Source organism: Cydia fagiglandana, chromosome 5 (assembly GCF_963556715.1).
Source record: "Cydia fagiglandana chromosome 5, ilCydFagi1.1, whole genome shotgun sequence".
In the NCBI taxonomy this organism is placed as follows: domain Eukaryota; kingdom Metazoa; phylum Arthropoda; class Insecta; order Lepidoptera; family Tortricidae; genus Cydia; species Cydia fagiglandana.
Window position 1 is genome coordinate 8,133,207 of NC_085936.1, and position 18,817 is coordinate 8,152,023.

The following is an 18,817-nucleotide window of genomic DNA, read 5'->3' on the forward strand; positions in this document are numbered from 1 at the left end:
ATGAAGCATGTTTGGCGTTCCTTAAATAGCATTGTAGTAAGGTCCTGCCCTGATGTAATGAATTATTCTCATTGTAGGTGTAGACTGTAGCCGGCGCGGCCCGCGGGTCCTGCCGCTCTAATATTTATGTATACGCCGTACGAGAAATTCAAAGTAACAAGCTAGAATTTGCTCTGTCTATCCCGCGTTGTTAGGTGTGACTTGTTTAGAACTAAGACTGTAAATAATGAAATCTTTCAATGAAAATTGATACTTAATGATTTAGAAGTAGAAGAACGAATTTTAATCACAGTTGAACAATTATAATGATTTATTGAAGTATATATATTTGTAATTTTTTTGTGGGTTTCGCAGAAGCTGCTGGATTTCAGTAATTGTTTCTTAATTGGTCCAATAATATCACTGCCATGTCAAAGAGCAATTAAAATTCCAGGGAATCAAACCGAATAAAAAAAACAGTTCATGTTAAAATTTCTCCAAGAGACAGGTCTTAATTACACTCGCCTATCGTACAAAATATCCATGAAATCGAATATTTAGTGTTTTTTTAATTTACCACCCCGGGAGTCAAACCCACTTAGGGTTTGACTCCCGGGAGAGACAATGGAATTAAAAAAAATCTTTGTATGCAATTTCGCTTCTTTATAAAAAAATATTTCATTTCAGTATAATGAGGTAACTTAAAGTTTTAAGGTACTTTCCTTCCAGGGCCCATTAATATTTCCACACTGTATTGTACTTGTGTATGTGTAGGTACATGTTATATTTTATTGTTACAATTTGCATTAAGCCGCATTAAACCACACTGTGTATGGGTGAAATGAACATTGTTTTCATCATAATTGACTAGTAATCAGCGCCAGCGGGTTGCAAGTAGCTATTGTTACTTTGATAATCGTAATTAAATATAATGGATGTAACAATGTTAGCGTTTAGTAGCACTTCAACATTGGGTTAAAAGCATTTCATCCCATATCAAATCACAAGTGATTACTGATTTCAAATTGTGGATGTAATTATATTTGGTGTTAGGTACATTGAAATATTTAGGTACAATTAGATTATGATTTAAACATACCTATTATGCATTATAAATAGGAGTAGAAACATACCTTCTAACACTAGATTTGTAACTATTATTATACGTATCTCTATTAGCCTGACTTTTCGCTCCTTCATTTAAAATGGTTCGATGAGATAGTCGTGGATGTGATGTTTTGCTCGCTTCGCTTAGAATGCGACGGGCATAGTAGCTGTGGGACAAGTGACAATTATATAAGTAGGAAACACACATTGAAACTAAGATAATGTATGAAAATGATAACGTTACACATAGGTAGTTCGTATCAGTCATCTCAATACATTTTTCCTTTTTAATGACAAGAATACAATACACTTAGACAAGTAATTCGACAAATATTACTTAGCAATATAAATTCAAACTAATTTGGGAATCCGGATAGGATTTATTGGTTTGATTTTCGTATTTTTACGTTTCGGAAAGCTTAAGTCTCCAGTTTCAAGCACTAATCAGTGCTGATGGAGCCGCGGTCACGTTTGCCTGCGTTAATCTCTCTTAAAGCTTGCAATCTTAAGATCGTAGGATTATTCGTAGGTAGGTATAAAAATAAATACATTAATATACCTGTAAATAAACACGATAAAATGCTAACACTACTTTCAGATGAAGCTGGCATTAGCATTTGTATCGTGTTAAGCAATTAGTATTCAATGAAACAATAACATAATTGAGAACTCCGTGTATTCCACCAGTCAGTTTGTTCGTTACAGTTTTTGCTTGGACGCGTCGGTCACGTTATAGTCACGTGATCGTAGTGTGTTCCAAAACGCCTTAACTAAGAACATGATACATCTTCCCCCTTATGTGATAAGTCTGTCTCATAGTCTTTAAGATAAGCTGGAGGGTTAATAACACGTTTAGGTCTGCCTTCACAATTAGCCGAAGGTCCAGGTTCCATCATTCGTTCAGAACCCATAGGCAACTCCGAGTCCCCATCCTCAGGTATAACGCATCGCCTCGGCGAGCTAACAGAAACATCTGATGGTATATTGGAAGTTGCTGATGGCTTCAGTTGCAAAGAGTTCCTTCTTAACATAGAACCCTGATCATCTTGGATCAAGTAAGACCTGGGCGAACTGTGAGAGTCCACTATTTTGGCTGGCAACCATACATTTTCTCTGCGATATACAACATCTTGCCCTTTTTCTAGAGTATAATTATAATGTCTGGCAGTTTTATCATAATTAGTTTTATTCATAATGTTTCTTTTTTCATTAATGCAACTAATGGTTGATGATCAGTTTGGACTACAGTATGCCTACCATATATATAATAATGAAATTTTTTACAAGCAAATAAAATGGCTAAAAATTCCTTGTCTATTTGACCATATTCACATTCAGTTTTACTTAGGCTTTTAGATGCAAATGCAACTGGTTGTTTAAACTGCATCAAAACGCAGCCAATTGCATTTTTTGAACTATCAGTCTGGATAGTTAAAGGTTGCTTGGGATCAAAATTTCTTAAAACAGGTGGACTAATAAGAATGTTTTTGATTTGTTCAATACACTTTTCATGAGTCGCTGCCCACTGAAACATAACATCTTTTTTTAAAAGTTCTCTTAGCGGGCTTGTTAATTCGGACAATCTTGGGATGTAATCTCTCATATAATTTACCATGCCCAGAAACCTTTGTAAACTTTGTTTATCGGAGGGCGAGTCATAATCCATTATAGCTTTAACCTTATTTTTATCAGGCATCAGGCAACCATTAATTATCTCATGACCAAAATACTTTACTATTTCAGGGAGATATTGAAATTTTTTAAGATTAAATTTAATGTTTAATTCTCGTGCCCTTAATAAGACTTTTTCTAAAGCCACATCATGTTCCTCTTTTGTTTTGCCATATATTAAAAAGTCATCAATGTATATAAATGTATTTTCTATGTTTTTGAAACAATTTTCACAGTTTTCTTGAAATATTTCAGCTGAAATGTCTAATCCGAATGGTAAAACATTAAAATTGTATGTGCCAAAGACTGTTGAGAATGTACAAAGCTTTTTACTAGATTCAGAATGACCAACTTGCCAAAAAGACTCTTTCAAGTCTAGGACCGAGAAATATTTAGCGTCAGATATTTTAGATTTAAGGTCATTTATAGTTGGTATTTCATAATATTTCTTAAGAATACACTTATTTAGATCCCTAGGGTCTAAGCACACACGGATTGCATTTTGGTCTTTCTCAACTATCACAATTCTATTGATCCATTCTGTGGCTTCATCCATCTTTGATATGACACCTTTTTTACACAATCGTTCAAGTTCAGACTTAAGTTTTTCTTTTAATTTTAGAGGAACACGATGAGGTGGTTTTGAAATTGGTACAGACCCTTCTTTTAGTAGTATTTGACATTCAGCTGGAAATCTCCCTGTCCCAGTAAATACATCTTGGTACTTTGCAATTAATTCAATTTTCCTTGGATCATCTGTAACAATGTCATTTTCCAGTGAGTCAATTTTATTAATGTATTTTCTTTCAACCAAACCTAGCATGGAACAAGCATCTCTGCCCAGGGTTGGTTGAAACTCTGAATCTGTAACAATAAATTCTATAAAATAGCATTTACTCATTAATTTGACTTCCAACAATATAGAGCCATATACTTTTATCCCTGTATTGTTGTAAGCATAGAGATTACATTTAGAAGATTCCAACTTCAGGTTTTTTCTTTGTTTAATCGCTTGATAATCACTGAACGGAATCAAGTTAACATCTGAACCACAATCAAGCTTAAACTTGATACTCTTGGTGTCTTCTATTAATAATGCTTGTGTCCATTCTTTAGAACGTACCTTCTGAACACTGCCACAATAAAATTCGCCATCACTATCTTCCTGATTGTCTGCAATAGCTTTTACATATTTGCTGCGGCACACTGTAGCATAATGGTTGTACCGATTGCACTTTGTACATAATTTGCCACGAGCCGGACACACTTCGAGTTTACGCTCATGTTGTTCTCCGCACCATTTGCATTTCAGTACCATATTATTATTATGTACCGGTTTGCTGTTCGATTTTTTTTCAATCACCTTATCAACCTTGACTTTGCCTTGGACCTCTGCAGCATGTTGACGTCCTAATTCGGCAAGTCGCAACTTTGTAATTACCATGTCCAATTCTGCATCGCCTTCTATGACTATCTTTTTCTGGGTATGCAGGTCATTGGTACCCAATACGAGTCGGTCGCGAACAGCATCATCTTCTTCCGCTCCAAATTTACAACTCTTAACTAGCCTCTTTACATCAGTTAGGAAGCTGTCAAATGGTTCACTCTCCTCCTGCTTTCTGGTGTAAAAAAGGAACCTTGAATGAAGAACATTCTTTTTAGGCTCACAATAGTCCTTGAACTTCTTCATGACATCTTCAAACTTTACGTCTTCCGTCGTCGTCAACGCAAAGTTATTGTAGATTTTAATGCCATCCTCACCAATTACATTTAAAAGGATCGCCACTTTCCTTGTGTCATCGCTTTTGTCTAAGCCGGACGCCACCAAATATATTTTCAGGTTCTGTTCAAACGTTTTCCAATTCTCCGACAGATTTCCTGATACGTTTAACTTTTCAGGTATGTTAAACATCGACATGATTGACGGAGTAGACTGCGACTGCGCCATGTATCGTGTTAAGCAATTAGTATTCAATGAAACAATAACATAATTGAGAACTCCGTGTATTCCACCAGTCAGTTTGTTCGTTACAGTTTTTGCTTGGACGCGTCGGTCACGTTATAGTCACGTGATCGTAGTGTGTTCCAAAACGCCTTAACTAAGAACATGATACAGCATTGATCCCAAAATGTGGTTATTTGATATGTTTTTCCCACCACATTTGATGCAATTTAGCGCTTCGACGGCGGCTTAATGGAGGCGGCTAAAGTGGAGCAAATATATCTATATTGCGAAATGTTTATACATAAATGTGCCTACATGTGCGCACTTAATTTAATTCAGTTCGGTTTTTTGAGTGGAAAGCGTGAGATTTGTGTCACTTTTTTTAAATATTCTAGAATGAAATATGTATTTAGATATCATACATATTTTTATTTCTTTTACGGTACTTGATGAATGAATGAAATATGTACCTATTTAGAATTTTAGATATCATACATATTTTTATTTCTTTTACGGTACTGGAAGACATTGAATTAGACTTACAGGCCACTTCAGTGGGTCCAGTCAGCAGAGCAAGTTGCTAAGCGTGTTTCTGTTCAAAATGATCTGAGCACAACTTTATTTTAAGTAAGAGCGTGTACTCGATCACTTTACCCGCTTAGCTACTTCTATTTCTGACTCTGCTCTTCGTTAACTGTAGTTTTAAAAAATTAGACCATTCAATTTAAAGCCAATAAAACACTATATTTCAAAGTACAATTTAAAAATGAAATATTCAATAGTATCCGATGTATATTTAAATAATGGTGCAAAGGCTGGCCATCGCTATCCAACGTGGTAACGCGGCAAGTATCATGGGCACCTTTGCACCCGGTACAGCCCGCGGAGGTCTTTTAGATTAAAATATTTTAATATTTAGATATATTTAAGTTACTTTTGTATGATTATTTATATACCATTAACCCTTTGTATAATAAATAAATATATTTTTTAAATAAAAGTTCTTTCTTAATTTTAACTTTATATTATTCCCTTTTGTTGAGGTTTATTTTCAACCAATAAACGTGAAGCAAAATCCAATTACTGAGAAAATAAAAAGCTAACAGACACCGATCTTGTTTACCGCCGAGGCAGGTATGTAAATTAATTTACCCGGGTTGACTTTCACGCCTTTAGAAAATTCTCACGTACAATTTATTATATTCGTATTAGTAGGGGTAGACGCTGTAATAACTGGTTGGTACAGTCGACTTCACAAACGTGAGAAGCCAACGTTCCAAAAATATATTTACACGCCTCTAAGATACTTACAATATGTTCCTGTAAATATATTTTTGGAATGTTGGCTTGTAAAGGTGTTTGTGAACTCGGCCGTAACTACCTATAAGTTATTTGCTCGTATCAAAGTTTATCGTTTAAATAATTTTTAAGAAAAAAAAACCACTTCTATGGGGCCCGGTGAAAGATTATGGTAGATGGCGCACTATGTAGAAAAGGAGGTAAAACCAGTACTTTCTAGTAGCATTTCGTTTCCGTAAGGGTCGTAGTTCTAGCCTAACCTAACCCACTTCTCTGATAGCAGTTCGTTTCTGTAAGGCTCGCAGTTCTAACCAAACCTAACCCACTTTTGTTCGGTTCTGTGAGGATCGCAGTTCAAACCTAACCTAACCCACTTAACGGCGCATGCGGTGCGGTGTACGGGGGTTTGAGCGGGAGGGGTTTGGCATCATCATACTTTATACCTACATTTTATGGTAGGTAATCATAGCGGTTTATTTAGTTTAGGTATCATAGGGGTTTTCCGGGTCAAGGTCCGGGTCTCTGAGTCCGAGTCCGGGTCCGAGTCCCGGTCCGAGTCCGGGTCCGGGTCCGGGTCCGGGTCCGAGTCCGGGTCTGGGTCCGAGTCCGGGTCCGAGTCCGGGTCCGGGTCCGAGTCCGGGTCCGAGTCCGAGTCCGAGTCCAGGTCCAGGTCCGGGTCCAAACCGGATCCGGGTACGAGTCCAAGTCAAAATCGAAATTCGAAATCACCAAACGTGTACTATGCGTCGTTGAAGAGTTCTGTTCTGATCATCATCAGCAGTTCCACTTCATCAAATGCGACAGTTTTTAATGTAAATGCTTGATTTTATGATGAAAACACAGAAAATTCTATACGTATGTCTTTAAGATTTGAGGAGTTCCCTCGATTCCTTATGGATCCCATCATCAGAACTCGAGCTTGTCAGAAATGTGGCTTAAAAACTAAACTTGCTTAACAAACATAACGAAGAGGACAAATCGCCAAACGTGAACTATGCGTCGTTGAAGAGTTCCGTTCTGATCATCATCAGCAGTTCCACTTCATCAAATGCGACAGTTTTTAATGAAAATGCTTGATTTTCTGATGAAAATACAAAAATCTCTATACGCATGCCTTTAAAATTTGAGGAGTTCCCTCGATTTCTCATGGATCCCATCATCAGAACTCAAGCTTGACAAAATTGTGGCTTAAAAACTTAACTTGCTTAACAAACATAACGAAGAGGACAAATCGCCAAAGGTGAACTATGCGTCGTTGAAGAGTTCCGTTCTGATCATCATCAGCAGTTCCACTTCATCAAATGTCACGTTTTTGAATGTATATGCTTGATTTGTTGATAAAAACACAAAAATCACCATATGTATGCCTTTAAGATTTGAGGAGTTCCATCGATTCCTCATGGATCCCATCATCAGAACTGGATTTTGACAAAAACGGGACCAATCTGTATGCATATACATACAATCAAAAAAATAATTTTCAAAATCGGTCCAGTAATGACGGAGATATGGAGTAACAAACATAAAAAATAAAAAAAATAAAAAAAATAAAAATAAAAAAAAACATACAACCGAATTGATAACCTCCTCCTTTGGGATTTGGAAGTCGGTTAAAAAGTGAACGAAGCGTTAATATTATTGTTTTTGTTACACATACTCTTACCTATATTATGTGTAATACATATAAGAAACCAAAGTGTTTTTTCATCTCTCGTTCTTATTTCACTCAGTTGGTAAATTCGTTTCTTACAATGAAATAATATAACGTCGGGTGACAAGCAAAAGTCACTAAGTACTACCAAAATATTACAGTAACATTGCACTTTATTACACTTGTAACACGGTTTATTGTCCAATAATTTCAATGGTGTTAATTAGTGACTTTTGATTGTTACCCGACGATTTGCAAAGTAAGCTAAGCATGGGGATTGGGGATACTTTATCACGGGTGAGTTTTTAATAATTACCTGATCTTATAGTATAGCATGATTTAACGTTTATTGGTTATTAGTCATCATTACCTCATACTTATAGCGCGCTAAAAATCAGACACAATCTTATTTGTAGAGCCATAAGAGCGTGTCAAGTATTTTTTCACGCTTCGTTGTGGATGATTTTATTGCAGGCGACTTTTTGTTTCAAATCAATAAACTACCTACCAGGAAAAATAATTTATTAAATTATAGGTATATGGTTCATTATACTTACAGTAATATGAGGATATTACTCTACCTCCAAATAACTAACTAACAAAAACCGATTCATTGAGTATGTTTGCTTGCAATCAAACGAAAAGGATAAAGCCGGAATAATTTGCCAACTAACAGGAAAAACAAAACTTATCATTATATGGATCATTGTTTGTTCAGCGTTTCTCTAACAAATGAATATAGTTAGAGTTTCATAGCATATTATAATAATAACAGCTGCGAAAAGTAGGTTTTATTTTCCATGTTTCTAATATTTCTCGGAACTGTGGTGTTATTATGTTATTATGTATACCTGTTGAGGGATATAGGATAACATGGATAGGTACGTTGTCCTAGTCCCAAACTACAATCCATAATTCTTTAGGTTGATTCCTTATAATCTTTAGAATAACAAAAACATTATCTATATTGCAATATTTCTTTTTTCAAAACCGACCGTGAAATCTTCTTTAAAACTTTTTTTATTAGTTACAGATTTCTGCTTGTTTTACAAGTTACAAGGATTCATTATAGCGACCCAAGATGGCAATTGAATATAGATGGGAATTGAATTGATAAATAAAAACCAGCGCTTACCTTGAATCTTGTAGTTATGAGAATAACAGCATTCCTATAGTTCAGAGCATAGACTAGGAATCCTCTAGACCGAGTTTAGAGCGATTATTTCATGCAACCGATGATGCCAGAAATGCGGGGGTGCGCGGGACGACGTGAGCGAAGTCCGTGCCGTGATTGGTCCCTTCAAAGACACGGACGTCACACAAAGACACTTTCTACTCGAATATGGAGTAAAACTACCGTACGCGTGGCAGAGGGGGTCGAGCGACTATGCTCAGTCTGGAGGATGTTTTGTCTAAGGTTCAGAGTGGCATTGCAAGTACAAGAAGTAAGTCTTCGGTAAATTTCGAAGTACTCGCATTCCAATAGTGTCGCGCATACCGAGACACGAGACAGCCGGCCTCTAACTTTCCGGTGGAAACTTTAACTCCACGTTAAGGGGCAAGATGTCCGATGTCCTTTCTTTTTTGTCACAACTTTTAAATGAAGCTTCGTCGTATTGTTTCTAGTGCTTCGCTTAAACTGCTTCGACAACTTTGTACTGTGTAAGTTGTAGGTACTAAGTTTTAAGAGTCACCTTGGAAATATGTTTTTAATTTCTCCTATTAAGGGAGTTTACTTTTGATATGTAGATAGCCGGGTTGAAATTTGCTTTTCCTACACAAGGGAGTTCCACTTTAAGAAGGCTCTTGTCTTAAATTTTTAGATTTCCATCAAAAATTTTGTTCAAAGTATTCAATTCTGATACCATGCCTAAGATAAAACCTAGTGTAAGTTTTCATTGCTAAATATTATGATTGTTCGCTGCAATATCAAAGAGTAATCAGAAAACGGGCAAAAGTGGAGTAGGTAAATTGATTATATTATTGAAAAATAGTATCCTACGTAAAATAAAAAAATAACACAGTAAATGAAAGCAACATTAATAAAAACATTTTAAAATGTATCAAGATGTATAAATGATAAAGCGATAATCTCATTAAATATCCACACCGTAAATTTCAGTTTACTATTTTTATTCTGGAAACGAGTTTTAATCAGATCAGAAGCTGCGTAAAACTGAGCTATGCCTTTTTGTGTACATTCGCGAAAATTCGTTTATCGACCAAACATCACTCCGCGTTGAATCGAAAAAGCTCCATTTGCATATTCATGGACACACGAGCTAGTTTAAAAATCGTTTACTGCAATAATAACAATCCCTGTGTTCAAAACTATAATATTATTTTAGACTATTTGCTATGGTACACTAGTTGTTGATAGTTAGGTACTGTTATGTTTGCGTCACTTCGAAAACACATTTCAACTTCGTGACAGTTCAATCAAACCGTCACAAAAAAGTGCGCGAATATTTTTGATATATGCGATATCTACTAGTTGCTTCGAACAATACCAGGAAGGGAGTCGGCATTCGCACTATTTCTCTTCTGCCGAAGCACATGCCCAACTGGGCATGCACACAACTAGCGCGGTTCGTGTTGTGACTCATACTTACACAAAAAGAAATCGAGGCCTACAAGATTTGTCTTTGACGTGTGTCATTTTCTATGTATGTGAGTCGTCATTACAGATTGGATTTTGTATGTAATAAGTGAGAAGTGCGACTGTGCCCACGTTTTCCATCGCAAAAAATGGCGGAACGATTTGTATGGTATTAAGATATCGCTTGGGGTCCTTACTTCCGACGTGTCGGAAGCCGGTGTTGCTCAGAGTCTAGATGTCTCTGTGTTACTTTTAATATTCTGTAAAGGCGTACATTTGAAAAAGCGGGTTTATCTGATACAGGTATATATTTACTAATAAGGAGGACTCAAATCCAAAGGTGGTTTTTTATTTAACCTAATAAACTTATTTCATTTTAATTTTTCAATTGTACGAACCTTTGCGTTAAAAAAACTGGAAGGTACGAGTATACATAGAAAATATGTCAATTTTATTAGGTACATGTTTGAAATTGAAAGCACTTGCAAACAAAGTAACGTATTATATGGCCGGTTATGTTCAGTGATCCGTGTTAGTTCCCTTATGTAAATTATACCTTTCACTTTGGATATCTAGTCGTAACGTATAGGTACCGTATTTTCTGTGAAGTTTATTCAGTTGAACGATTTTAAGAGATCTCGACCAATCCAATACATAACCTTTCAGTCTTGTGTTGTTTTAAGGACCCTTTGTAAATATGTACCTATGTAGAAACTTATTTCGTGCCTCAAATGTTTCTTTGTCTTGTGATGTTATGGTTTTTTTACGTTGAGTGACCGTTACATGGAGTATTTTTGGTAGGCAATAGATGTGGTATAGATATAAGATGTTTTATTAAGTGTTCACTATGTATCTTCTTAAAGAATTTTCAAACTTTTAAATTCATTGGAACTCTGAACACTTAAGTTGAAGTGTCATTCTTATTCCTTCTGTCTACTTCTGTCTTCTTTATTAATTTTATTATTTATTAGTTAGTCCGTTTGCGATGGGGTTACGCACTACTTAAATTAAAATGGTTTTACTTTAATTTCTTGTTATGAATTTAAACTTTTTAGTTTACCATGGCATAAATAAATTATGTTTAATAAAACCAGTGAATCATGTGACTTTCCGTTGGAGTCTTCTCAGCACATGGAGCATAAGGACACTTTTTCTGATGGGAAGTCACAAATGATAGGTGGAGTCAGCAGCAGAAGTTGATAAGCGGGACAGGTGTTCAGAATGATCTTCACGCGACTTTGTTGCTAAGAGAATAAGAGCGTGTCAAGGTAATTTTGAACACCTCGCCCGCTTAGCAACTTCTACTGCTGACTGCACATCGGATGATTAGCTCTTATTTTCCCGTGTTTTCTTGCTTAACAATAATATCCATAAGGCCTATGGCAGGTGCGGTTTACGCAGCGCAGGTAGCCGGCAGCCCCGTTGCTGGAGTAAGGAACTTGGCCAAGGAAGTTGCCTCTGAAAAGGAAACGCAATTTTGTATGGAAGCATTGAAACAATGTTAAAAAATATGAATATAATAATATACTCGTAAATAAAATTCATTTTTTTTTATTACTCATGGCCACAGACTAGCCGAGGCGTAGACGTGGCCTACGATGGAGCGAGCTCGCCCAGAAGGTGCCTGTTCACTCTTGATTTGAAGGTTGCCGGGTTATAAGAACACGGAAATATAGACGCCGGCAAGGAATTCCATTCCTTGGTAGTGCGCATAAGGAAAGTAGAAGCAAAGCGCTTCGTGCGAATAGGTGGAATATCTACCAAGTAAGGATGGAAACCGGCCGTGCGTCTAAAAGTCCGATGGTAGAATGGGGACGGTGGAATGAGCTCGTGTAGCTCTTGGGCACACTCCCCGAAGTGCAACCTGTAGAATACCGACAGGCTGGCGACTTCATACGAACCAAGATGAATGGGTGTTACTTTAAAAATCCTAATGCTTATTTAAATTAATAACGTTTTTAAATATTTTTACACAATTTACAATTGTGGCTGAATGCCGGATGTCCGTGCCAGAAGCCTAGCCTGTCAAAAATTTACAAATGGCGGACATCTGTTTGAAATGTTACCGTACTTAGCTCCGTAAAAGTAGCTGCAATAATTTCAGAGTCGTCCTAGATACTAAATAATGGAGTAAGTATCTGAAGTATTTGTCCGTCAGAAAATATTTTTATTTTATCAATATCTCCCTAACTGTTGAATTTTCAAATTCAATATCATCAGTCATCAATTTTTTTTTTCAATACAAAATACAAGTTTATTGATAAGGTAGATACAAATATTAAAAATGAAAATAAACTAACTTAAGTCATCAATTTAGAAAATTGTTAGTATTAATTGTATAGATAACTTAGATAAGATAATAAGGATAACTATCCTAGTTTGAAACTACTATACTGCAGCGAAAAAACAATCTACCTTCATCGTTCCTTGACAACTACGCTTTGCATAAACCTATTTGTGATCACGGCCGACGCATGCCACTGAAAAATCAAAGGTAAACCACCAATAGGTACTGTTGATCAATACGTCAGACCAATCCTGCTTTTCCCTCTGATTCCACATTTTACTTTTCCGGTTTAGGGTTATTCCCAAGAGCTGGTATAAAATGGTTAACGGGATTTTCGTTTCCAGTATGTCATCACTATCGTCCTACCTGTAGAGATACGTCCCTCTGCTGGGAATGGCCGCTTCTAGTGGATGAGTGGAATCATAATTTATCTATGGTTTTTCCTGGTAGTTAATAAAATAAATTACAAGTTTATTTCTTATGTGTTACTCAGCTATAAATAATTATAAAGGTGTACCTAAGGATTATTTCGGATCACCGCCTTCCGTATTATCATTATTATTTTGGATAGAGACCGTCTAACCTCAAATCAAGCTTAAGCTGAAGTCAAGCTGACTTTGAACCGATATGAACAGAACAACGTGAGGAGTGTAGACTGATAAACTTCATATTATCGTAAAAAAATGACATTTATAATGAAATTACATACTTTGTCATTGCAAATATCACGCTTGGTCCGATTCCGTCGAGCTTTGATTTCTTATCTCACCAAAGTTTTATTAGTGAAAATAAATCTCACCATATTTAGGTACCACTGGGAATAGCCCCTATTTCGGCTAGCCTGTTCATGGTTTACTGCGAGATATTTCAACGTAAAATTGAAATTGAAAACAACAGGGTTTTCCAATAGGTAAGCTGATAAACTCCGCTTAGAATTCCCTTTGCAAATGCTCCTAATACAGTAACAGTTGTCTACATTTGCTCGCATAGAATTGTAAGGCACTTGGCGATTGCATTATCAAGTGTTTTTCTAAAATGTTGCAGAAAGCATAAAACAACAGGAAACAACTTGACTATGAATTTGCTGGCTCCTTCACACGCGCTTACTTACTTAAATTAACGACAATAGTACACAGTTACATGACAATTGATAAAGCTTATAGCAACGGCGTAAGGACTATCTTCTATCAAAAGCTAGTTAATTTATGCTAGTCTAATTAGTCCTGTACTAATAAGGTGTAACTTACGTGGGGGCGTAATTACAAACAGTCAACGTAGTGGTCCAACCGTTCTCTTTCTTCTGTGAGATCCCACAGCCGACATGGGTAGACTCGGCCCACACCATCTGAAAACCGCATGTATGTAATGTGTTACCTACCGGATAATAATAATAATCTTTATGCCTACCATACCTACTATAACCAATTATTTGAACAGCCCTCTTAAGGTAAATGTATATTAAAAGTCCTCCCGGTTTAAGTTTGTCCTTTACTTAGACCAAAAATCATCATGTAAACATAGTTATAATTATTACGGTATACATATTAAACAATAATGTGCATACGTAGTACATACTCGTATATGGCAAACCTAGCTAGCTAAAAGGTCACGTGTTACTTGGTACGGGCCCTACCTCAATGTATTTCTTGTTATTATCCAATCAGCTTTCTTTCGGGTTCGTTAGAAATTAGGACAGTACTCGTCTAGGTATTTTTGTATGTAGGAGCCAGCAGCGCTAGCAGTGCTAACCAGCATTCGTTGATAAGTATTATTATGCATTACTTGCGTGTAGTGACCAATAGGTCGCGGCGTAGCGAGGCTGTATGGCTCAAATCCATAATTTGCGTGCTCGTCAAACCAGCTGTCCAGGGCTTCCTCGATATTCGGAATAACTGGCACATAGAACGGCCTCGGCAACGTGTTTATAAAGACATTTTCACCAATCTGGCCCCATCTTTGTGAGCCTACAAAGAGAACAAAGGCTGAAATGGGATGACTTGTTCACATTGATCCAATCTTACATTCAGCTCTTACTCGTGGTAAGTACATATATTCGCTTGTCCACAGATTATGTTGTTGTGTTCAGCTTAATTATTTGGTTAATTTTACAATTTAAATATAAGTAAGTATTTAGTTTTTGTATTCAAAATTATATTCTTCCAACTCTTGTAATATTATAATTTAATATATTAAATAGGATACAATTACGAAAAACATCATTTTAATATAATCGGTTGACCCATTGATGATTTTTGTCCAAAAACCATCTCTACTTATTAAAAGGTACAAACCCCTTCATTATGCGTGGCTCGACACGCACTGGCCAGTTTTTATCTGTTTTACCTCTCGTATCGAATAACGGTCCCTATGACAGTTCTTTCAAGTATCTCTTGGTTGGGCTTAATTAAAAAAAAAAACTGATTTTCAAGACCGAAGTGATCCCATAAGTGTACCGCGAACAAAGTTTTGTGCGGTACACAAATAATTGAAGAAATCGAATTTTACCGTATCTTTATTAATTACTTAAATGTTGAAGAAATGTATCTAAATAAAGTAATGTGCTAAACTACCAATAAATCTCTACAAACATTTTACGTGACTGCTACTCCATATAAAACTTAACATTCATAGAGACCATCGTTGGTCTCGAGGGGTATAATCAATCATTCACCAATTGACCATCCTTAAGTAGGTAAGCGGCTTCACGTAAATTACGTAGTAATGACCAATTAAAGTAGCTAAACATCGAAATTAGGCTAGAGAACTTCCGTAAGTTTCTACTTATGATACGAGTATTATTAGATTATTACTTATTCAGTGGCACTAGTTCGATACGGGGCGGTTTGAAGAAGACTGATTGATACGTATTGAAATGATCGCTGAATCGAATAGTAATTCAGGGAAACATTCATTTCGGCAAAAGCGGAACCAAATGTTCCAGCGAATATTCGATTCTGTTCTGTATTCGGCGCATTACTAATCAAAGGGTAGTTTAATTACCAACGGTCTTAACTGGATTATGGCCAAAGATTCCATTTTCAGCCCATCTCGCTGCTTTTTCTGCTAGTTCTTCGTCCCACACCTAAAAATAATTATGATATATTTCAATTAGTATAGGTATTTACCTACCAATTTAACCTTGTTTTGGTTGTATGCAAATAATGTTGTTCGTTTCAGTTTCACACAGCTGTTTGCTGACGCAAATGAGGCACCTGTCATTAATTAACATAAACTGAAAATTAGTTCTGTATATTAGCAATTTATTGTATTTTATTCATTTAATTCAAGTAACATGGCTCATAAAGCTTTAAAACATATCAAATTAAATTAAAATACAAACTTTTAATATTAAATTATTACTAAAATAATTTATTTATTTTACTATAACATGTCATACGTAGGTACAATAATTTTTAAGAAAAAAAAACCGACTTCCATGGGGGCCGATGAAAGATTACTGTAGATGGTACACTATGTAGATAATTTTTAAGAAAAAAAAACCGACTTCTATGGGGCCCGGTGAAAAATTATGGTAGATGGTGCACTATGTAGAAAAGGAGGTAAAACCAGTACTTTCTAGTAGCATTTCGTTTCCGTAAGGGTCGTAGTTCGAGCCTAACCTAACCCACTTCTCTGATTGCAGTTCGGTTCTGTGAGGATCGTAGTTCGAACCTAATCAAACCCACTTTTCTAGTAGCATTTCGTTTCTGTAAAGCCCGCAGTGCTAACCAAACCTAACCCACTTTTGTTTGGTCTGTGAGGATCGCAGTTCAAACCTAACCTAACCTACTTAACGGCGCATGCCGTGCGGTGTACGGGGGTATGAGCGGGAGGGGTTTGGCATCATCATACTATATACCTACATTTTATGGTAGGTAATCATAGCGGTTTATTTAGTTTAGGTATCATAGTGATTTTCCGGGTCAAGGTCCAGGTCTCTGAGTCCGAGTCCGGGTCTGAGTCTGGGTCCGAGTCCGGGTCCGAGTCCGGGTCCGAGTCCGGGTCCGAGTCCGGGTCCGAGTCCGGGTCAGAGTCCGGGTCCGAGTCCGGGTCCGAGTCCGGGTCCAAGTCCGAGTCCGAGTCCAGGTCCGGTTCCGATCCGGGTACGAGTCCGGGTCCCAGTCCAAGTCAAAATCGAAATTCGAAATCACCAAACGTGTACTATGCGTCGTTGAAGAGTTCTGTTCTGATCATCATCAGCAGTTCCACTTCATCAAATGGGACAGTTTTTAATGTAAATGCTTGATTTTATGATGAAAATACAGAAAATTCTATACGTATGCCTTTAAAATTTGAGGAGTTCCCTCGATTCCTTATGGATCCCATCATCAGAACTCGAGCTTGACAGAAATGTGGCTTAAAAACTAAACTTGCTTAGCAAACATAACGAAGAGGACAAATCGCCAAACGTGAACTATGCGTCGTTGAAGAGTTCCGTTCTGATAATCATCAGCAGTTCCACTCCATCAAATGCGACAGTTTTGAATGAAAATGCTTGATTTTCTGATGAAAATACAAAAACCTCTATACGCATGCCTTTAAAATTTGAGGAGTTCCCTCGATTTCTCATGGATCCCATCATCAGAACTCAAGCTTGACAAAAATGTTGCTTAAAAACTTAACTTGCTTAACAAACATAAGGAAGAGGACAAATCGCCAAAGGTGAACTATGCGTCGTTGAAGAGTTCCGTTCTGATCATCATCAGCAGTTCCACTTCATCAAATGTCACGTTTTTGAATGTATATGCTTGATTTGTTGATAAAAACACAAAAATCACTATATGTATGCCTTTAAGATTTGAGGAGTTCCCTCGATTCCTCATGGATCCCATCATCAGAACTGGGTTTTGATTTGATTCAATCAAAAAAAGAATTTTCAAAATCGATCTAGTAATGACGGAGATATGGAGTAACAACATAAAAAAAAAAAAAAAAAAAAAAAAAAAAAAAAAAAAAAAAAAAAAAAAAAAAAAAAAAACATACAACCGAATTGATAACCTCCTTCTTTGAGATTTGGAAGTCGGTTAAAACAGATAAAACAGAAAAGAGACCTAAGAATATATTTTGATAATTTGACGCTATTGATGATAGTGAACGGCCGCGTCACCATACAAACATAGTTCCCATTTTCCTCCTTAAATATCGACATTATGGAAAATCCAACAAATTTTATGGTTTAACTGACGTGTTTTTTAGTCACTAGCGCGACACGTTAAATCGTAAAATGAGCTTAATGCTAGTATTAATACATTTAGCGTTTGCGTTAAATCCGGTAGTTCTGATTTTTTGCAGACTTGTTTATTTCGATTTTTGACAAAGTTGCGTTCGGCGCTCGATGTCACAAACTTGGACTATTCATTGGGCCAACATCATGAATAAGTCTGCAAAAAATCAGAACTACCGGATTTTACGCAAAAGAGCCAGGTTACAAAATTCGACATAGTTACTGGATTATACAATGTCTCACGACATGCGACATTTTTATTTTGTTTTTATTATTGGAGGCCTATGTCCAGCAGTGGACGTCATCTGGCTGATATGATGATGTCCCTTCAACTCACCATGTATATCATGTTGGCGGCCGTAGGCTGGCGCGGCACGACGCCGCGCGCCACCCTTTGCCGGCGTACGTTATGTCCGTCCACGAACTGTTTTATTTGCGCACATGACAGCTGCAACCCTGATGTTAAAGATAAACGTCAAATGGTATTAAAAATAATTCATTTTGAACTAAAGACACTCTGAGTTTCTCAGTTAATTAACTTTTTTATGAGGCGGAGCGTCGATGTAACTTGATTACCATCCGCTTGTGATTGAAAAGAGTTCAGCACCTTATTCTACAGGTATTAAAGAAAACACTTAAAATAATGTATTCTCGACAAGCTTTTCGCATATTTTATAAAAAATTTCAAAGGTTTATTAGATTTTATCTCCAAACCGTAATTATGGCAAAATATTTTGGACATCATCAGGAGTTCCACTTCACCAAATGGCACTGTTTTGGATGAAAATGCTTTATCACCGCGGTCATCGTAATAAAGTGGGGATCATAGCTATAATAGTATATCTATTATGGTAACAAATTGCATGGGCTATCGGGCTAAAGCTGCGAGATTAATAGGGCCGTTTTGAAGAGCGGCACCAACTTCTCTCGATTTGCATTGTCATTTGCCGCGGGTGCACTAAGCCCGGCGGGTAATGAATTTTGTACTAGCGTTAGGGTTGTTAACGTTACCATTTATTAAAACGAGCCGAATAAAAATATCCAAACTGTTAAAA

General features: G+C 36.7%; 1 protein-coding gene across 1 annotated transcript; it reads right to left on the reverse strand.

Annotated features, from left to right (window-relative positions):
* Positions 1-13,767: 13,767 nt before the first annotated feature.
* On the reverse strand, positions 13,768-18,504 carry LOC134664724 (venom allergen 5.02-like). The gene is made up of 5 exons (XM_063521471.1): positions 18,477-18,504; positions 18,100-18,218; positions 15,539-15,620; positions 14,321-14,502; positions 13,768-13,883 (listed from the first exon to the last, which is right to left on the reverse strand). The coding sequence occupies exons 1-5, from the start codon at positions 18,502-18,504 to the stop codon at positions 13,782-13,784; spliced, it is 513 nt and encodes a 170-aa protein (XP_063377541.1). The 3' UTR covers positions 13,768-13,781.
* Between the last annotated feature and the right edge of the window lie 313 nt (positions 18,505-18,817).